The sequence below is a fragment of the Dendrobates tinctorius genome, unplaced genomic scaffold (assembly GCF_039654945.1).
Source record: "Dendrobates tinctorius isolate UK_male_01 unplaced genomic scaffold, ASM3965494v1 ptg000151l, whole genome shotgun sequence".
NCBI classification, from domain to species: Eukaryota; Metazoa; Chordata; class Amphibia; order Anura; family Dendrobatidae; genus Dendrobates; species Dendrobates tinctorius.
In genome coordinates, this window is record NW_027361818.1 from 22,982,501 (window position 1) to 23,005,454 (window position 22,954).

Sequence of the window (22,954 nt, forward strand, 5' to 3'; positions counted from 1 at the left end):
ACGGCATCATGCTCTTTCCCGCACCTGAAATCCGCTGCCTCGGAGTAACTCTCAACGCTGCCCTGTCCTTCAAACCACACGTCCAATCTCTTGCCACCTCCTGTCACCTCCAACTCAAAAATATTTCCAGAATCCGTCGCTTCCTCAGTCCTCAATCTACTAAAACTCTTGTACATGCCCTCATCATCTCCGGCCTTGATTACTGCAACACTCTCCTCTGTGGCCTCCCTACTAACTCTCTTGCACCACTCCAGTCTGTCCTCAATTCTGCTGCCCGACTAATCCACCTCTCTCCTCGCTACTCCCCTATCTCCCCCCTCTGCAAATACCTCCATTGGCTCCCAATTCCCCAACAAATCTAGTTCAAACTACTAACACTGACCTACAAAGCCATCCACAACCTTTCCCCTCCCTATATCTCTGAACTAATCTTCCAATATCTTCCCTCACGTAATCTTCGATCCTCCCAAGACCTTCTACTCTCCGCCACACTTATTTGTTCCTCACACAACTGCCTCCAAGATTTCTTCCGAATATCCTCTATCCTCTGGAATGCCATGCCTCAACACCTCTGATTATCCTCCACTCTCGGATCCTTCAAACGGAACCTGAAAACCCATCTTTTCAGAAAAGCTTACAGCCTGCAATGACCATTCTGCCACCTCACCACCGCCTGAGCTGCCACCTCATCACCACCAGAGCTGCTGCACCCCCGACCTTCTGTCTCTTCCCCCACTATCCCGTAGAATGTACGGTAAGTCCGCAAGGACAGGGTCCCCTCCCCTCTGTACCAGTCTGTCATTGTAAATTTGTTTACTGTTAATGATATCTATAACTTTGTATGTAACCCCCTTCTCATGTACAGCACCATGGAATTAATGGTGCTATATAAGTTATTAATAATAATAATAATAATAATAATACATGGCTCACCCTGTACTTTGCATTTTTCCCTGTTAAAAACCATTCTGTTAGTTGCTGCCCACTGCTCCTTTTTATTTATATCTTTTTGAATCCTCTCTCTCTCTCTTCTCTAGTATTAGCTATCCCTCCTTGCTTTGTGTCATCAGCAAATTTAATCAGTTTACCCTCAATTCCTTCACCTAAATCGTTGATAAAGATGTTGAACAATACAGGGCCCAGGACAGAGCCCTGTGGTACCCCACTTGAGACATTCTTCCAACTGGATGTGCAGCCATTAAAGACCACTCTTTAGGTCCGATCACTAAGCCAGTTATGAATCCACCTGACAGTTGCCTTGTCCATTCAATATTTAATCATTTTTTTCAATAAGGATGGTGTGAGATACTTTGTCAAATGCTTTGCTGAAGTCAAGATATACTATATCTACAGCATTTCCCTGATCCACCCAGTCAGTGATTCTGTCTTAGAAGGAAATTAAGTTAGTCTGACATGACTTATTAGTTACAAACCCATGCTGCCTCTGATTAAACATTTCATTCTTATCCAGGTATTGACATACATGTCGTTTAATAATTTGTTTCCTGGCATGGAAGTCAGATGCACTGGCCTATAATTCCCTGGGTCCACCTTCTTCCACTTTTTGAAGATATCTATCTAGCATCAGTTATCTATTATCTATTATCTTTTTATCTATCTATCTATCTATCTATCTATCTATCTATCTATTATACAGTATATCATCTATCTATCTTCTTGATAATAGATATTGTTTTAATTAAAATTTACCATATCATGAGCTTATCACGTGTTTCCTGTACTGCTTTACGAATGTCTCTGTTTCTTAGACTGTATATAATGGGGTTAACTAAAGGAGTAAACACAGTATATAGCAGAGATAGGATCTTGCTCATGGTCAGTGATCGACCTTTTGTTGGGATTATGTATACACTGAACATTGTCCAATAGTATAAGGAGACCACAATGAGGTGGGAGCTACAGGTGGAGAAGGCTTTTTGTCTTCCAGTACTGGATGGGATCTTTAACACTGCTAACACAATATGCACATAGGATATTACAATAATTGTGGATGGGATAATTACAATTAGAATCGAGAAAAGATACATTTCCAAGTGAATAATGAAGACATCAGTACAGGCAAGTTCTACTAAGGGGATAAAGTCACAGAATAAATGGTCAATGATATCTGATCCACAAAAATTGAGATTTGCAGTATGTATAATATATATAAAAATAAAAGAAAATCCAAACAGCCAACATGTAATAGACAATATCACACAATGTCTACTCGTCATGATGGTGGAGTAACGTAGAGGATTACAGATGGCCACATATCGGTCATAAGACATTATACTGAGAAGAAAACATTCAGATGATTCAGAGGAGCCTAAAAAATATAACTGAGTGATGCATTCAATAAGAGTAATGTTCCGCCCATTATTCAGTAATATGTGGAGCATGTAGGGGACAATATCTGAGATCACCAAGATGTCACTGATGGACAGTTGTGAGATGAAGAAGTACATTGGAGTGTGGAGTTTCCTGCTGGTGGACACCAGGGTGATGATCAGGAGATTCCCACATATTGTCACCCAGTAAAACGCCAAGAAAATACAGAACAGAGAAATTCTGAAACCTTGGTTAACTTGAAATCCTAAAAGAAAAAACTCTGTGACCTTTGTCAAATTAAGTTCATGCATTTCAGAATGAACAAGCTATGAACCGATGCAATTTTCAAGGTGAGAAATATGAAAACCATAATAGATATTATACAGTGTTGTGTATATTAGTTAGATAAAGGACAAAAGTAACTGTAAAAGGTGAAGACTATGAACCATCAGATAATTATCTGTGAAGGGTCAAGATTCATACAATTTTTAATTAGAAAATGATAAGACATTTACTTATTTTTTCAAATCACACAATTATAGAGAATCTTCAGCGGCCATCAGTGAGGATCATATCTGGAGATTTCCTGCTAATACTTACAGCAGATATGTCTGTCTCGTTGTTCATCAGCAAATCTAGAGCAGAATTCATGAATATTAGTTATTCTGTGTAGAAATGTCCCAGAGGAGGTTGTGATCCTCACCGTCACGCTATGTGGTCGTCACACAAGATTAATGTGAGCCACAATGGCTTTATGTCCAGATATATATATATACTAATAGAAGGCACGGTACCAGGTGACGCGAGTCTGGTGAGATTTTTTGCCTCTGTCTCATTAGTTCTCTTTTTTTTATTCTTTCCAAATATAAATATAAAATTTTAATTAACGGCTTGTTTGTAAGAAAATTAAAAGAAAATATGATTTAAAGTTTGCCGTAAATAACATTTAAATGTAACTTTGTTTAAAAGCGTTAAGAGGGCACTTGTCGAAAATTGTGAGGTTTTCAGAGGTTCCTTATTCTTCAGTTTATTTATTTCTGTTTTGCATTTCGCTATTCATAATCTTCAATGCAATTACCAATAATCTCACATTATAATTATACAAAACACTATAGACAATGCAATCTGCTCTGATATCAAGTCTTATAAATCATATAGAAAACTGATGTAGAGAAACCTCATCACTAGAGTTGAGCGATACCGTCCGATACTTCAAAGTATCGGATCGGAATGGATCGGCCGATCTTAAAAAAAGATCGGTATCGCCGATTCCGATACCGGAAGTCCCATTCAAGTCTATGGGACTTCCGGTATCGGAATAAGAAAAACCCTGTTTTTCCCTTGTACAGCCTCTCTGGGGTCTGTACGGGCCTTTCGGGAGGCTGTGCCGGCCTGCCAGGGGGTCTGTGCAGGCTCCGGTGGTCTGTGCCGGCCTGCCGGGGGGCTGTGCCGGCCTGCCGGGGGGGCTGTGCAGGCTCCGGTGGGCTGTGCCGGCCTGCCGGGGGGCTGTGCAGGCTCCGGTGGGCTGTGCCGGCCTGCCGGGGGGTTGTGCCGGCCTGCCGGTGGTCTGTGCAGGCTCCGGTGGGCTGTGCCGGCCTGCCGGGGGGCTGTGCCGGCCTGCCGGGGGGCTGTGCAGGCTTCGGGGGTCTGTGCAGGCATCGTCCGATGGGACTACAAGTCCCATCGGGCGATGCCTGCTACCATGACAGTGATTGACACATTAGCCAATGATGGGACAGTAGTAGTCCCATCATCCGGCTAATGTGTTGAATAAAAAAAAAAAAAAAATTACATGCTACATACATACTACATACATACTACATGCATGCTACATACATACTACATGCTACATACATACTACATATATACTACATGCATGCAACATGCATACTACATATATACTACATGCATGCAACATGCATACTACATATATACTACATTCTACATACATACTACATATATGCTACATATATACTACATGCATGCTACATACATACTGCATGCTACATACATACTACATATATACTACATGCTTGCTACATACATACTACATGCTACATATATACTACATGCTACATACATACTACATGCATGCTACATACATACTACATACATACTACATGCATGCTACATACATACTACATGCTACATACATACTACATATATACTACATGCATGCTACATACATACTACATGCTACATATATACTACATGCTACATACATACTACATGCATGCTACATACATACTACATGCATGCTACATGCATGCTACATACATACTACATGCTACATACATACCACATACATACTACATATATACTACATGCATGCTACATACATACTGCATGCTACATGCATGCTACATACATACTACATACATACTACATGCTACATACATACCACATATATACTACATACATACTACATACAATACATTCATACAATACATACATAGACATACAGTACATATAACATAGAGTAACATACTTACCAATACTTGTCACATTGTTCCCCGAAGCCATTGTCTTTTAAAGGAATAAATATTAACATAACAAACCACAAAAATACTCACCCACGATCCGAAGCAGTCCACGAGTGTGTCCCACGACGATCTTGGGTAGAGAACTGCAGCATCAGCTGATGCCGCCGTTCTCTACGGGCTGCAGGAATCCAATGACGGAAGGTAGGTATCCTTCCGCACTGTATTCCTCCGCCACTTAAAAAAAAAAAAAGTCCCTAGTCTCACTTTATGCCATTGCTGTGTGGGAAATTCCCACACAGCAATGGCATAAAATGAGACTAGGGACTTTTTTTTTTTTAAGTGGCGGAGGAATACAGTGCGGAAGGATACCTACCTTCCGTCATTGGATTCCTTTCAGCCCGTAGAGAACGGCGGCATCAGCTGATGCTGCAGTTCTCTACCCAAGATCGTCGTGGGACACACTCGTGGACTGCTTCGGATCGTGGGTGAGTATTTTTGTGGTTTGTTATGTTAATATTTATTCCTTTAAAAGACAATGGCTTCGGGGAACAATGTGACAAGTATTGGTAAGTATGTTACTCTATGTTATATGTACTGTATGTCTATGTATGTATTGTATGAATGTATTGTATGTAGTATGTATGTAGTATATATGTGGTATGTATGTAGCATGTAGTATGTATGTAGTATGTATGTAGCATGCATGTAGCATGCAGTACGTATGTAGCATGCATGTAGTATATACACTCACTGGCCACTTTATTAGGTACACCATGCTAGTAACGGGTTGGACCCCCTTTTGCCTTCAGAACTGCCTCAATTCTTCGTGGCAGAGATTCAACAAGGTGCTGGAAGCATTCCTCAGAGATTTTGGACCATATTGACATGATGGCATCACACAGTTGGCGCAGATTTGTCGGCTGCACATCCCTGATGCGAATCTCCCGTTCCACCACATCCCAAAGATGCTCTATTGGATTGAGATCTGGTAACTGAGGAGGCCATTTGAGTACAGTAAACTCATTGTCATGTTCAAGAAACCAATCTGAGATGATTCGAGCTTTATGACATGGCGCATTATCCTGCTGAAAGTAGCCATCAGATGTTGGGTACATTGTGGTCATAAAGGGATGGACATGGTCAGCAACAATACTCAGGTAGGCTGTGGCGTTGCAACGATGCTCAATTGGTACCAAGGGGCCCAAAGAGTGCCCAGAAAAAATTCCCCACACCATGACACCACCACCACCAGCCTGAACCGTTGATACAAGGCAGGATGGATCCATGCTTTCATGTTGTTTACGCCAAATTCTGACCCTACCATCCGAATGTCGCAGCAGAAATTGAGACTCATCAGACCAGGCAACGTTTTTCCAATCTTCTACTGTCCAATTTCGATGAGCTTGTGCAAATTGTAGCCTCAGTTTCCTGTTCTTAGCTGAGAGGAGTGGTACCCAGTGTGGTCTTCTGCTGCTGTAGCCCATCTGCCTCAAAGTTCGACGCACTGTGCGTTCAGAGATGCTCTTCTGCCTACCTTGGTTGTAACGGGTGGCAATTTGAGTCACTGTTGCCTTTCTATCAGCTCGAACCAGTCTGCCCATTCTCCTCTGACCTCTGGCATCAACATGGCATTTCCGGCCACAGAACTGCCGCTCACTGGATTTTTTTTCTTTTTCGGACCATTCTCTGTAAACCCTAGAGATGGTTGTGCGTGAAAATCCCAGTAGATCAGCAGTTTCTGAAATTCTCAGACCAGCCCTTCTGGCACCAACAATCATGCCACGTTCAAAGGCACTCAAATCACCTTTCTTCCCCATACTGATGCTCGGTTTGAACTGCAGGAGATTGTCTTGACCATGTCTACATGCCTAAATGCACTGAGTTGCCGCCATGTGATTGGCTGATTAGAAATTAAGTCTTAACACACAGTTGGACAGGTGTACCTAATAAAGTGGCCAGTGAGTGTATGTAGTATGTAGTATGTATGTAGCATGCATGTAGTATATATGTAGTATGTATGTAGCATGTAGTATGTATGTAGCATGCATGTAGTATGTATGTAGTATGTATGTAGTATGTATGTGGTATGTATGTAGCATGTAGTATGTATGTAGCATGCATGTAGTATATGTGTTATGTATGTAGCATGCATGTAGTATGTATGTAGTATGTATGTGGTATGTATGTAGTATGTATGTAGCATGCAGTATGTATGTAGTATGTATGTAGCATGTAGTATGTATGTAGTATATATGTGGTATGTATGTAGTATGTATGTAGCATGCAGTATGTATGTAGTATGTATGTAGCATGTAGTATATATGTAGTATGTATGTAGTATGTATGTAGCATGTATGTAGTATGTATGTAGCATGTAGTATGTATGTAGCATGCATGTAGTATATATGTTATGTATGTAGCATGCATGTAGTATGTATGTAGTATGTATGTAGCATGCATGTAGTATGTATGTAGTATATATGTGGTATGTATGTAGTATGTATGTAGCATGCAGTATGTATGTAGCATGCATGTAGTATATATGTAGTATGTATGTAGCATGTAGTATGTATGTAGCATGCATGTAGTATGTATGTAGTATGTATGTAGCATGCATGTAGTATGTATGTAGTATATATGTGGTATGTATGTAGTATGTATGTAGCATGCATGTAGTATGTATGTAGTATGTATGTAGCATGCATGTATTATTTATGTAGTATATATGTGGTATGTATGTAGTATGTATGTAGCATGCAGTATGTATGTAGCATGCATGTAGTATATATGTAGTATGTATGTAGCATGTAGTACGTATGTAGTATGTATGTAGCATGCATGTAGTATATATGTAGTATGTATGTAGTATGTATGTAGCATGCATGTAGTATGTATGTAGCATGCATGTAGTATGTATGTAGCATGCATGTAGTATGTATGTAGTATGTATGTAGTATATATGTAGTATGTATGTAGCATGTAGTATGTATGTAGTATGTATGTAGCATGTAGTATATATGTAGTATGTATGTAGTATGTATGTAGCATGTATGTAGTATGTATGTAGCATGTAGTATGTATGTAGCATGCATGTAGTATATATGTTATGTATGTAGCATGCATGTAGTATGTATGTAGTATGTATGTAGCATGCATGTAGTATGTATGTAGTATATATGTGGTATGTATGTAGTATGTATGTAGCATGCAGTATGTATGTAGCATGCATGTAGTATATATGTAGTATGTATGTAGCATGTAGTATGTATGTAGCATGCATGTAGTATGTATGTAGTATGTATGTAGCATGCATGTAGTATGTATGTAGTATATATGTGGTATGTATGTAGTATGTATGTAGCATGCATGTAGTATGTATGTAGTATGTATGTAGCATGCATGTAGTATGTATGTAGTATATATGTGGTATGTATGTAGTATGTATGTAGCATGCAGTATGTATGTAGCATGCATGTAGTATATATGTAGTATGTATGTAGCATGTAGTACGTATGTAGTATGTATGTAGTATTTTTTTTTTTTTTTTTTTTCAACATTTAACACATTAGCCGGATGATGGGACTACTACTGTCCCATCATTGGCTAATGTGTCAATCACTGTCATGGTAGCAGGCATCGCCAGATGGGACTTATAGTCCCATCGGACGATGCTTGCACAGACCCCCGGACATCAGCACAGCCCCCCGGCAGGCCGGCACAGCCCCCCGGCAGGCCGGTACAGACCCCCACAGGGTGCACAGACCACCGGCAGGCCGGCACAGCCCCCCGGCAGTCCGGTACAGACCCCGGGCAGTCCACACAGCCCCCCGGCAGGCCGGCAGAGACCCCCGGAAGGCCCGAAATGACGGCGCATCATGATGCGCACACACCGCGCATCATGATGACGTCAGGCTGTCAATCAACTTTGAACTTCCGATTCCGATGCCGACTTCCGATATTGAAAAAATATCGGAAGTCTGTATCGGAATTCCGATACAGCAAGTATCGGCCGATACCCGATACTTGCGGTATCGGAATGCTCAACACTACTCATCACTAGAGTTGAGCGATACCGTCCGATACTTCAAAGTATCGGATCGGAATGGATCGGCCGATCTTTAAAAAAAGTATCGGTATCGCCGATTCCGATACCGGAAGTCCCATTCAAGTCTATGGGACTTCCGGTATCGGAATAAGAAAAACCCTCTTTTTGCCTTGTACAGCCTCTCTGGGGTCTGTACGGGCCTTTCGGGGGGCTGTGCCGGCCTGCCAGGGGGTCTGTGCAGGCTCCGGTGGTCTGTGCCGGCCTGCCGGGGGGCTGTGCCGGCCTGCCGGTGGTCTGTGCAGGCTCTGGTGGGCTGTGCCGGCCTGCTGGGGGGCTGTGCCGGCCTGCCGGTGGTCTGTGCAGGCTCCGGGGGGCTGTGCCGGCCTGCCGGTGATCTGTGCAGGCTCCGGGGGGCTGTGCAGGCATCGTCCGATGGGACTACAAGTCCCATCAGGCGATGCCTGCTACCATGACAGTGATTGACACATTAGCCAATGATGGGACAGTAGTAGTCCCATCATCCGGCTAATGTGTTGAATGTAAAAAAAAAAAAAAAAAAAAAAAAAAATTACATGCTACATACATGCTACATACATACAACATGCATACTACATACATGCTACATTCATACTACATACTACATACATGCTACATTCATACTACATAAATACTACATACATACTACATATATACTACATGCATGCTACATACATACAACATGCATACTACATACATGCTACATTCATACTACATAAATACTACATGCAACATACATACTACATATATACTACATACATACTACATATATACTACATGCATGCTACATACATACTGCATGCTACATACATACTACATGCTACATACATACCACATATACTACATACATACTACATGCATGCTACATACATACCACATACTACATACATACTACATACATACTACATGCATGCTACATGCATGCTACATGCTACATACATAACACATATATACTACATGCATGCTACATACATACTACATGCTACATACATACCACATACATACTACATGCATGCTACATACATACTACATGCATGCTACATACATACTACATGCTACATACTACATATATACTACATGCATGCTACATACATACTACATGCTACATACATACTACATATATACTACATGCATGCTACATACATACTACATGCTACATACATACTACATATATACTACATGCATGCTACATACATACTACATGCTACATACATACTACATATATACTACATGCATGCTACATACATACTACATGCTACATACATACTACATATATACTACATGCATGCTACATACATACTACATACATACTACATGCATGCTACATACATACTACATGCTACATACATACTACATATATACTACATGCATGCTACATACATACTACATGCTACATACATACTACATATATACTACATGCATGCTACATACATACTACATACATACTACATGCATGCTACATACATACTACATGCTACATACATACCACATACATACTACATATATACTACATGCATGCTACATACATACTGCATGCTACATGCATGCTACATACATACTACATGCTACATACATACCACATATATACTACATACATACAATACATTCATACAATACATACATAGACATACAGTACATATAACATAGAGTAACATACTTACCAATACTTGTCACATTGTTCCCCGAAGCCATTGTCTTTTCCGGAATAAATATTAACATAACAAACCACAAAAATACTCACCCACGATCCGAAGCAGTCCACGAGTGTGTCCCACGACGATCTTGGGTAGAGAACTGCAGCATCAGCTGATGCTGCCGTTCTCTACGGGCTGCAGGAATCCAATGACGGAAGGTAGGTATCCTTCCGCACTGTATTCCTCCGCCATTTAAAAAAAAAAAAGTCCCTAGTCTCACTTTATGCCATTGCTGTGTGGGAAATTCCCACGCAGCAATGGCATAAAGTGAGACTAGGGACTTTTTTTTTTTTTAAGTGGCGGAGGAATACAGTGCGGAAGGATACCTACCTTCCGTCATTGGATTCCTGCAGCCCGTAGAGAACGGCAGCATCATCTGATGCTGCAGTTCTCTACCCAAGATCGTCGTGGGACACACTCGTGGACTGCTTCGGATCGTGGGTGAGTATTTTTGTGGTTTGTTATGTTAATATTTATTCCGGAAAAGACAATGGCTTCGGGGAACAATGTGACAAGTATTGGTAAGTATGTTACTCTATGTTATATGTACTGTATGTCTATGTATGTATTGTATGAATGTATTGTATGTATGTAGTATATATGTGGTATGTATGTAGCATGTAGTATGTATGTAGTATGTATGTAGCATGCATGTAGTATGCAGTATGTATGTAGCATGCATGTAGTATATATGTAGTATGTATGTAGCATGCATGTAGTATATATGTAGTATGTATGTAGCATGTAGCATGTATGTAGTATGTATGTGGTATGTATGTAGCATGTAGTATGTATGTAGCATGCATGTAGTATATATGTAGTATGTATGTAGCATGTAGTATGTATGTAGTATGTATGTAGTATGTATGTGGTATGTATGTAGCATGTAGTATGTATGTAGCATGCATGTAGCATGCATGTAGTATGTATGTAGTATGTATGTAGTATGTATGTAGCATGCATGTAGTATGTATGTAGTATGTATGTAGTATATATGTAGTATGTATGTAGCATGTAGCATGTATGTAGTATGTATGTGGTATGTATGTAGCATGTAGTATGTATGTAGCATGCATGTAGTATGTATGTAGCATGTAGTATGTATGTAGTATGTATGTAGTATGTATGTAGTATGTATGTGGTATGTATGTAGCATGCAGTATGTATGTAGTATATATGTAGTATGTATGTAGTATATATGTAGTTTGTATGTAGCATGTAGTATGTATGTAGCATGTAGTATGTATGTAGCATGCATGTAGTATATATGTAGTATGTATGTAGCATGTAGTATGTATGTAGCATGCATGTAGTATATATGTAGTATGTATGTAGCATGTAGTATGTATGTAGCATGTAGTATGTATGTAGCATGCATGTAGTATGTATGTAGTATTTTTTTTTTTTTTTTTAACATTTAACACATTAGCCGGATGATGGGACTACTACTGTCCCATCATTGGCTAATGTGTCAATCACTGTCATGGTAGCAGGCATCGCCAGATGGGACTTGTAGTCCCATCGGACGATGCTTGCACAGACCCCCGGACATCAGCACAGCCCCCCGGCAGGCCGGCACAGCCCCCCGGCAGGCCGGTACAGACCCCCACAGGGTGCACAGACCACCGGCAGGCCGGCACAGCCCCCCGGCAGGCCGGTACAGACCCCCACAGGGTGCACAGACCTCCGGCAGGCCGGCACAGCCCCCCGGCAGGCCGGTACAGACCCCGGGCAGTCCACACAGCCCCCCGGCAGGCCGGCAGAGTCCCCCGGAAGGCCCGAAATGACGGCGCATCATGATGCGCACACACCGCGCATCATGATGACGTCAGGCTGTCAATCAACTTTGAACTTCCGATTCCGATGCCGAATTCCGATATTGAAAAAATATCGGAAGTCGGTATCGGAATTCCGATACAGCAAGTATCGGCCGATACCCGATACTTGCGGTATCGGAATGCTCAACACTACTCATCACCTTAGGAAAGTTAATGAAATTAACTTTATTGGGACCTATTAAAGAACACAATAAGCCAATAGCTGGCACCAGCAAAGTCTACATAACCACATATTGTACAATGCATTTGGCTTACATGATATAGCTAAATCAAATCGAGATAAAGGAGAGTAATCATATAGTACAGTCTATTGGAACATTGTTATAAGAGGGACATAAAAGAGTAATATTAAGTAATCAGTACATAGCATACATAAACAGAGCAGGAGTGTGGCACCAGGGACCCTATCCACGTTTCTTCTGGGGGAGTGGCCAAGTATTATGCCAAGCGTTCACAAACATACAAAAACTGCAAGAAACAAAATGAGCAAAAACCCTTGACGTTGGGATTGTCAAATTGTTCTCGTTTATGGGAGAAACGACCATCCCCAAGCCCCTCACCACCCCCATGTATTAACCCATACGCCGCTTAAAAATACCAGAGACCAAAGTTTCTTTTGGAATTTGTATGGCCACAGCAGCCTTTTATTAAATTAATAAACAACAAAAACAATGTATTATGAACACCATAAATACAATACTTGAACACTGAGGAGGAGTCCTTGAAGCCACAAAGATCTAGGTGAATTACCCCAAAATGTTGTGGACAAAACCAACATATTACTCCCAGCCGTTACCCCACAGGCTCGGGAGCACCAACACACCGAGGCATATTGTCCACTAATCAACTAGGGGATCCGCCCACTTTACGGAAACGCCCCATCCACTTTTCACCAGATCAACACCACCATACCGTAAGAACATTGGAGACCCAATACCATGAGTCTCCAAAACCAATTGCAAAACGACTCCAAGGACCCCCCCCCTTTCGAACCGCCATGACCCGAGTAACTCCAACTTTACCATACACCAAGAGAGAAAAAACAGGGAGGGAGGGCGGGACAAACTTTTTTGGGGGAAAAGAGCGGGAACTGTGAGGAGGGAGGCCCGTTGCTCACCCATATATATCAGCAACGCCCCCTCCACCAAGCCCACTCCCCCCACCTTCACCCTTCACACCCCCCGTCATGCTGGCCTCCGCCTGACGCCTTTTCTGAGGGGAGGGGAGGCTCAGCTCCGGCCATTACTGTTGTAACTAAATAAGTAAAAAAGCAAAAGTGCATCTCATCTCTGCTGAGGACTTTGCCACCTATTTCAAAAACAAGATCGACCAAACAAGGCAAACATTTACTGTTCCACCACCCCAAACTCTCCACATACCAGACCTCTGCCCTTCCCTAATAACTTCCCTCTCCAACATCACTGAAGGAGAGCTTACTCATCTCCTTTCCAAATCACACCTCACCACATGTGCACTTGACCCAATCCCTTCCCATCTGCTCCCCAACCTCACTTACATGATCATTCCAGCCCTAACCCATCTCTTCAACCTATCGCTATCTTCTGGTACCTTCCCCTCTGCCTTCAAGCATGCCGCCATAACACCCATCCTGAAAAAATCAAACCTTGACCTAACTGCTATGCCCAGCTATCGCCCCTTATCACTGCTCCCGTTTGCTTCCAAACTCATTGAACAGCATGTCCATGCTCAACTTTCCTCCCACCTCTCATCTAACTCCCTCCTTGACATCCTCCAATCTGGCTTCTGCCCCCACCACTCCACTGAAACTGCCCTGACCAAAATTACTAATGACTTACTCATAGCCAATGCCAACAGACAGTTCTCCATCCTCCTCCTTCTCGACCTGTCCTCTGCCATTGACACAGTCGACCACTGCCTACTGCTACAGATTCTTTCTTCCCTTGGCATCAAGAACCTTTCCATGTCCTGGATTGTCTCATACCTTTCTGACCGCACATTCAGCATTTCCCACTCTCACACTACCTCCTCATCCCGCCCTCTCTCTGTTGGAGTCCCCCAAGGCTTTGTCCTGGGGCCCTTACTTTTTTCCATCTATACTCATGGCCTAGGACAACTCATAAAGTCCCATGGCTTCCAGTATGACCTGTATGCAGATGACACTCAGATCTACCTCTCTGGCCCAGATATCACCTCTCTGCTGTCCAGAAACCCTGAGTGTCTGTCAGCCATATCCTCCTTTTTCACCTCTCACTTCCTAAAACTCAATGTAGACAAAACTGAACTCATTATCTTTCATTCATCTCACGTATCTTCCCTACCCGATCTATCTATTATGGTAAACGGCATAACGCTCTCTCCCACACCTGAATTCTGCTGCCTTGGAGTAACTCTCACCTCTGCCCTGTCCTTCAAACCACACCCAAACTCTTGCCACCTCCTGTCGGCTCCAACTCAATAATATTTCCAGAATCCGTCCCTTCCTCAGCCCTCAATCTACTAAAACTCTTGTACATGCCCTCATCATCTCCGGCCTTGACTACAGCAACACTCTCCTCTGTGGCCTCCCTGCTAACTCTCTTGCACCACTCCAGTCTGTCCTCAACTCTGCTGCCCGACTAATCCACCTCTCTCCTCGTTACTCCCCTATCTCTCCCCTCTGCAAATCCCTCCACTGGCTCCAAATTCACCAACGAATTCAGTTCAAACTACTAACACTAACCTACAAAGCCATCCACAACCTTTCTCCTCCCTATATCTCTGAACTAATCTCCCAATATCTTCCCTCATGTAATCTTCGATCCTCCCAAGACTTCCTACTCTCCTCCACACTTACTGTATTTGTTCTTCACACAACCGCCTCCAAGATTTGTCCCGAATATCCCTTATCCTCTGGAATTCCATGCCTCAACACGTCCGATTATCCATCACTAGTGTTGAGCGATACCGTCCGATACTTAAAAGTATCGTATCAGATGGTATCGGCCGATCTAAAAAAAATATCGGGTATCGCCGATTCCGATACCGGAAGTCCCATTCAAGTCTATGGGACTTCCGGTATCGGAATAAGAAAAACCCTATTTTTGCCTTGTACAGCCTCTCTGGGGTCTGTACGGGCCTTTCGGGGGGCTGTGCTGGCCTGCCGGGGGGTCTGTGCAGGCTCCGGTGGTCTGTGCAGGCCTGCCAGTGGTCTGTGCAGGCTCCGGTGGTCTGTGCAGGCCTGCCGGGGGGCTGTGCCGGCCTGCCGGTGGTCTGTGCAGGCTCCGGTGGTCTGTGCCGGCCTGCCGGGGGGGCTGTGCCGGCCTGCCGGTGGTCTGTGCAGGCTCCGGTGGACTGTGCCGGCCTGCCGGGGGCTGTGCCGGCCTGCCGGTGATCTGTGCAGGCTCCGGTGATCTGTGCCGGCCTGCCGGGGGGCTGTGCCGGCCTGCCGGTGGGCTGTGCAGGCTCCGGGGGTCTGTGCAGGCATCGTCCGATGGGACTACAAGTCCCATCGGGCGATGCCTGCTACCATGACAGTGATTGACACATTAGCCAATGATGGGACAGTAGTAGTCCCATCATCCGACTAATGTGTTGAATGTAAAAAAAAAAAAAAAAAATTTACATGCTACATACATACAACATGCATACTACATATACTACATGTAACATACATACTACATATATACTACATGCAACATGCATACTACATACATGTTACATACTACATGCATGCTACATACATGCTACATACTACATACATACTACATACATAATACATACACTCACTGGCCACTTTATTAGGTACACCATGCTAGTAACGGGTTGGACCCCCTTTTGCCTTCAGAACTGCCTCAATTCTTCGTGGCAGAGATTCAACAAGGTGCTGGAAGCATTCCTCAGAGATTTTGGACCATATTGACATGATGGCATCACACAGTTGGCGCAGATTTGTCGGCTGCACATCCCTGATGCGAATCTCCCGTTCCACCACATCCCAAAGATGCTCTATTGGATTGAGATCTGGTGACTGAGGAGGCCATTTGAGTACAGTGAACTCATTGTCATGTTCAAGAAACCAATCTGAGATGATTCGAGCTTTATGACATGGCGCATTATCCTGCTGAAAGTAGCCATCAGATGTTGGGTACATTGTGGTCATAAAGGGATGGACATGGTCAGCAACAATACTCAGGTAGGCTGTGGCGTTGCAACGATGCTCAATTGGTACCAAGGGGCCCAAAGAGTGCCAAGAAAAAATTCCCCACACCATGACACCACCACCACCAGCCTGAACCGTTGATACAAGGCAGGATGGATCCATGCTTTCATGTTGTTTACGCCAAACTCTGACCCTACCATCCGAATGTCGCAGCAGAAATCGAGACTCATCAGACCAGGCAACGTTTTTCCAATCTTCTACTGTCCAATTTCGATGAGCTTGTGCAAATTGTAGCCTCAGTTTCCTGTTCTTAGCTGAGAGGAGTGGTACCCGGTGTGGTCTTCTGCTGCTGTAGCCCATCTGCCTCAAAGTTCGACGCACTGTGCGTTCAGAGATGCTCTTCTGCCTACCTTGGTTGTAACGGGTGGCAATTTGAGTCACTGTTGCCTTTCTATCAGCTCGAACCAGTCTGCCCATTCTCCTCTGACCTCTGGCATCAACATGGCATTTCCGGCCACAGAACTGCCGCTCACTGGATTTTTTTTCTTTTTCGGACCATTCTCTGTAAACCCTAGAGATGGTTGTGCGTGAAAATCCCAGTAGATCAGCAGTTTCTGAAATACTCAGACCAGCCCTTCTGGCACCAACAATCATGCCACGTTCAAAGGCACTCAAATCACCTTTCTTCCCCATACTGATGCTCGGTTTGAACTGCAGGAGATTGTCTTGACCATGTCTACATGCCTAAATGCACTGAGTTGCCGCCATGTGATTGGCAGATTAGAAATTAAGTCTTAACACACAGTTGGACAGGTGTACCTAATAAAGTGGCCAGTGAGTGTATATACTACATGCATGCAACATACATACAACATATATACTACATGCATGTAACATGCATGCTACATATATACTACATGCTACATACATGCAACATTCACACTACATGCTACATACATGCAACATACATACTACATACATGCTACATACATACACACTACATGCTACATACATGCAACATACATACTACATACATGCTACATACTACATACATACTACATATATACCACATGCATGCAACATGCATACTACATATATACTGCATATATACTACATGCATGCAACATACATATATACTACATACAATACATACATATAGACATACATTACATATAACATAGAGTACATACTCACCGTCACTTGTCACTTTGATCCCCGAAGCCATTGTCCCCTTGAGGAATAAATATCAAAATAAAAAAACACCAATATACTTACCCCGATCCACAGAAGTCCACGAGGGTCCCACGTCCATCTTGCGTGGAGAACAGCAGCATCAGCTGATGCTACCGTTCTCTACCAGCTCCAGGAATACAATGACGGAAGGTAGGTATCCTTCCGCACTGTATTCCTCCACCACTTTAAAAAAAAAAAAGTCCCTAGTCTCACTTTATGCCATTGTTGCATGGGAATAATAATAACCAATAGAGCTGATGCACCAAAATATACCCTCCCCTGTCACTGCACACAAAGTGTTGTGTTGTAAGTGGAAATCGCTAACAGCAGAAGCAGTTTTTTGGTTCTTCTTCCCTGCCTAACGCTCTCCCTTATTCTGAATCAGCAGCAGCAAACTTCCTAATGCTAAGATCGGCATAAGTAAGATGGCGGTCAGCGTTCACGCCCTTTTATAGCCCCTGTGACGCCACACAAAGCCAGCCAATCACTTGCATGCCCTTCTCAAAGATGGTGGTGCCAGATGCCTATGTCATCGCGTTGCCCACAGTGTGCGTCCTCCATCATTGGCTGAAAAAGGGCGCTGGAAGCATCTTTTGAAACGTGACTTTCGCGCTCTGGTCACCGACGTCGTGGCCGACCTCACGCTATGGTCAGGTTTCGTTTCATGTAACCCGACTTCAGCGAAAGTCGCCGACTTTTGCATATGACCGACCCGTTTCGCTCAACTCTAATAATTATAATAAATAACACAGAGTTCTTATTAATACTGTTTTTGATCAAAAATAGCATAAAATCAGTCGACAAGGTGACTCTGATAGGGTCCGTCCTACACTGTCTTATATTAAAAACCTTACCATGTGTCAAAGTTGACATCAATGTGTGAATAAGGGCAGAGAAAACTACTGTCTCCCAACCAGTAGAAACCAGTCTGGGGAAGCTTTTAAATTTAATTTCAAGCTCAGAAAAGGTCCTGCTTGGGAGCATTGTAACACCTCCCCTTGAGAAAGCATGGTGTACTAAATGAGTGAAACGCGGGTCAGGGCTGTTAAAGGCCTGTGTTCCTTTCCTTATACTGCTATGTATAATTATGATGGCTCTGTAGATAACTTTAAATGTGACTTTTCTAAAACCAGGCCATGTGAACCTGCCCCTAAAAATTATTGACTTATATATATTAAAGACTGCTTCTTACTGATTTTAAATGGGTTGCTACTTTTGGTATTAGAGGTAATGTTTCACAGCATGGTTAAAAATTTACATGGTCCATTTTGCCAGTAAAAACAATGATGTATTGCAATACAGATTTGAAATGTATGCATTGCTGGGAGTCACTACTGTGAGTAGTAAGGTGGCTGTATTACTCGTCAAAAAGAAATCTGACAGGTGCCACGCCCCTATCAAAGTGTATCAAACACGCCCCAACGTTGGTTTGCTTTTTGACCTGCACACTGCCCTGTACAGGCTGTTACGTCACACACCCGGGTACTCTCGGGCAGCTGTTCTTAAGTGGGTTTCTAGGGACGCCACCGGCCGGGGCTTTCCCTTCCCACTCCTTTCATCTCCTGCCCTCCCCTGTGCCTGTGCAAACGCTTCTTATCTTGGAAGCACGCCGTTTGTGCACGGACTTCCTAGCACATTATCACCCTGCTTTGTGCTCCCGTCACCTTTGCTGGTATGCAACTCCTGCTGTTTTTGTAATTTATGTCCCTGTTCATTCCGGGACATGCTCAGCCTTTGCTTTCATTATCATCATCATCATCATCGTTTCTCTGGTGAGTGCATGCCTGTTCCCTTGAGGACGAGTATTTAATGATTACTGTTTTATGTGCAACTATCTATTGCATTTGGAGCTTGCACTTTTGTTGAACTGGTGTATGTTTACTTGGGGGGTGCCTTTGACTATCATTTGGTTACCTTTGTAGCCTCGATTTAACCCTTTTAGCGCAGGTCTTCCTGTTTATTTTACCTTTTATAGACATTTTATACTTTAATTAGTATCGATTCATTGGGCATATTATTTATATGGCCAATATTTTAATAAAGGAAACATTTTATTCGAATTGTAAATAAAAATGAGAGACGCCATTTTTATGAAAAATATAATAGTGTTTATTGAACAATCAAATACATGTTATAGTGTTTATTGAACAACAATCAAAATACATTTTATAAAGCATTACATTTGACATTTACACTGTCATTTTAGAAGTAGTACATTCAATTACTTTTTATTTATCACACTGCCCTGCAGTTAATCAAATCAATATATATATATATATAATACTGGACAGTATAAAGTGTTACAAAAAGCGTTACATTCATATATAACAATTTGTATATTTAATATTATAAATATATACATCACATTTCTTACATAATAATTTAATGCATTACAAATGAACAGATCCAATGTTACATAGTGAGCCACATGGATTGTAGTAACGGAACAGTACTTTTTTTAGGCATCAGCGGACCTTGTGTGATACCTAATGGTGAGAAGTGTAAAGGACGGATCGCCCGACTGGGGGTGGATAGGGTTCGAGGATTATACGCGCCATCAGTTTCATTCATGGGCATTTTTTATTTATCTAAATGTGCTCTAGTAGTGGAATTACCCACAACTGTTGATGGCATATTTAACTCGGCCATAGCGTGCATAAATGTATTCCAGCCCCTTGGTAAATTCCTGCCAGTTAGGGCATCGCTCTGAGTTGTGTTACGCACCAAATCCAGCATATTAGAGCCGGGTATTACAGTTCCTTTGAAAATAAACTCACTTTTATCATTCCACGATGTAATATTTGTGTTTTGCAACATCTTGTTTAGTAGAAGTTCTGCATTCTTTTTATATCGTGGATTTACATGACTTACAATTTCATTGACAGCGGGACTTTTATCAACGGGCAAATTTAACAATTGTTGGTGATCAGATTCTGGAGTGTTAATGATCTTTAAAGTTGATAGTTCCTTAGCATCTTGTTTAGCATGAACCAAGTATCTCTGCAGTACATCACTATATTTTTTAATTTTCACGTCATCCGGCATGTCACGACGCTGTAAAATCTCACTGATTTAACCATCAAGACGTTGGATAACGCTTTGGCGAATGTCTGTAATAGGGGGCCGAAGTTTGATTAGCTCCTGCTTGGGAACAAGATACATTTTCTCGGTATGTTCCATTATTTGCCGTTAAGCAGGCTTGTTATTATTGGGATTGCAAAGCCTAAAAGAGGACCTATAAAGCCACCAGTCTGCTTTAGTAGCTGCTTCTTTTTCTTTATGCTGTGAGATTTATTACTCATGGTTTTTATAGCTTTTCGCCACTTTTTTAGTATATTTTTTTGTCGCACTTTCAGAGGGATTCGACCTTTTAAGATGTTTAACGCAATCTCCCCTATAGCTGTAATTAAATCATGACTCGCATTGCACAAAATAGATTTTCTGATAGAAGGCGGGGCCTTCACCAGTGTTTTTACGAGCTTCCAGTTACACCGTATTCTCTCCGACATCTTTACAACACTATGGTCACAGTGTAGAATGTCTGATTTTGTTTAAAATTCACTTTTTAGAAGTATTTTTCTTTTGAGCATACACAGCTGGTAACGCTGGAGGAAACAGGCCCGTCCTCAAGCGAAGATCCTCAGGGGTATCAGCTCTTAAGTCTAGCAACAAATACCCATAAGGCACCCGCGTGGCATCCTCAAAAGCTTCTAAGAAATAGCGGGTTTTTCCTGGATACATTTGTCGCGCTAGTGTTACAATTTGCACTTTATCCTGAGGGTTATTAAAAAGGACCATGTACTTTGTGTTTAAATTTATCGTGCGGCTTTTCTTTCCTTGACAAAATATGTTTTGTACCAGGTAGAAAATGCTGAGGTTTCTGTGGTGGACATAGTTGGTAAATGCTTTTTCTATTTCGCAGTTATCACTAGCACTCTCCATGAGATCATCAACAATAGTCAAATTTACCTTTTCAGGAGGGAATAATTCATCATCTACGAATGTATGCGGCCAACCCTCCACAAATCTGATGAAGGGAAAAGAAAGAGAGATTTCATCATATAGTTTCTGCCAGCAGGAATAAAACCAAACAATATTATCAGGCTTATGAGAAAAATGAGCGTCAATATTATGTAACAATTGTTTTACAAAGTGACTTTTTCCAGAATTAGACGGGCCTGCTGGAATACACGAGAATGGATGTTGCAAACGTGGGTCCATCACGAGTCACAATTAATATCCAAATGGTACGGTGGTAAAATCGTCTAATAGTCTGCGCTTTGTGTAAACACACTTTTGGGTTTTTCGAAAAAGTCTTGTTTCGACGGACCAGAACTTTTTATTTTTCACAATGCCGGGCTGCTCGACGACAATACGTTTTTGCGTTTCAGAATCGGAATTACGCGGGTAGTCCAGAACAAGATCTTTTAGACTGCTGAAATTAATAGATTGAGCATTACCAACATTTAATGTTATTCCCTTCACTTTTAAGACAGTTTTACCGGTGTTGAGTTTGTATCCGTAGGTCTTTGGGCCAGCAGATACAAACTCAGTGATGTAAGTGTCATCAGGTATCTCACTGGTCAATTCCCCCAGGTAATCACCTAAAGGAGGACTCCACTCACCTTCTCTCTGCACAAAGATAACAGAATCAGTATGTGGTAAAGGCACCTTTCCTGCAGCCTGTCCAGCAGAGAGTAAAGCTCTAGTCTGGCATACGCCGTTGTAAAACAGGCTATAAAAATGTTTGTGTTCTTGTTGATGGTGTGGTGCCCTTCTGTATATTTCCAATCTATTGTTGCGGTTTCATCATCAATAAAATGCAACATCGAAACATCGTAATACGGTAAAAAAACATGTTGAAACAATTCATCAGGATCGCTAATAATGCTGGTACATGGTAAATTAGATTTCTGGGCAAACTTTACCCATAAAGAATTTAAGAAAAGTTTGGAGATCTGTCTCTTAGCAGGGTTCTCTCCTATATGTTCAGAGCGTAACTGCACCCCTTCTTTGTCAAGAAAGGAATCAATGTACTGTTGTTTCTTACTGTCATCAGTGCACCAGCTGGGATAGCCTGAGGCCTCCTGCTTATCCCTAAGATGTAATTTAATGTACCGAGAAAACAGGCGATCACTGGTTTTAGGAAAATCCCAAATTTCATAGATGTGGCC

General features: G+C 42.3%; 1 protein-coding gene across 1 annotated transcript; it reads right to left on the reverse strand.

Moving 5' to 3' along the window:
* Window positions 1-1,706: 1,706 nt before the first annotated feature.
* On the reverse strand, window positions 1,707-2,642 carry LOC141050059 (olfactory receptor 5G9-like). Its single transcript, XM_073546892.1, has one exon. The coding sequence runs from the start codon at window positions 2,640-2,642 to the stop codon at window positions 1,707-1,709; it is 936 nt and encodes a 311-aa protein (XP_073402993.1).
* Between the last annotated feature and the right edge of the window lie 20,312 nt (window positions 2,643-22,954).

Bases quoted from the DNA above. Each gene is read 5' to 3' on its own strand.
- LOC141050059 (XM_073546892.1), bottom strand. From the start codon at position 2,642: ATGCATGAACTTAATTTGACAAAGGTCACAGAGTTTTTTCTTTTAGGA.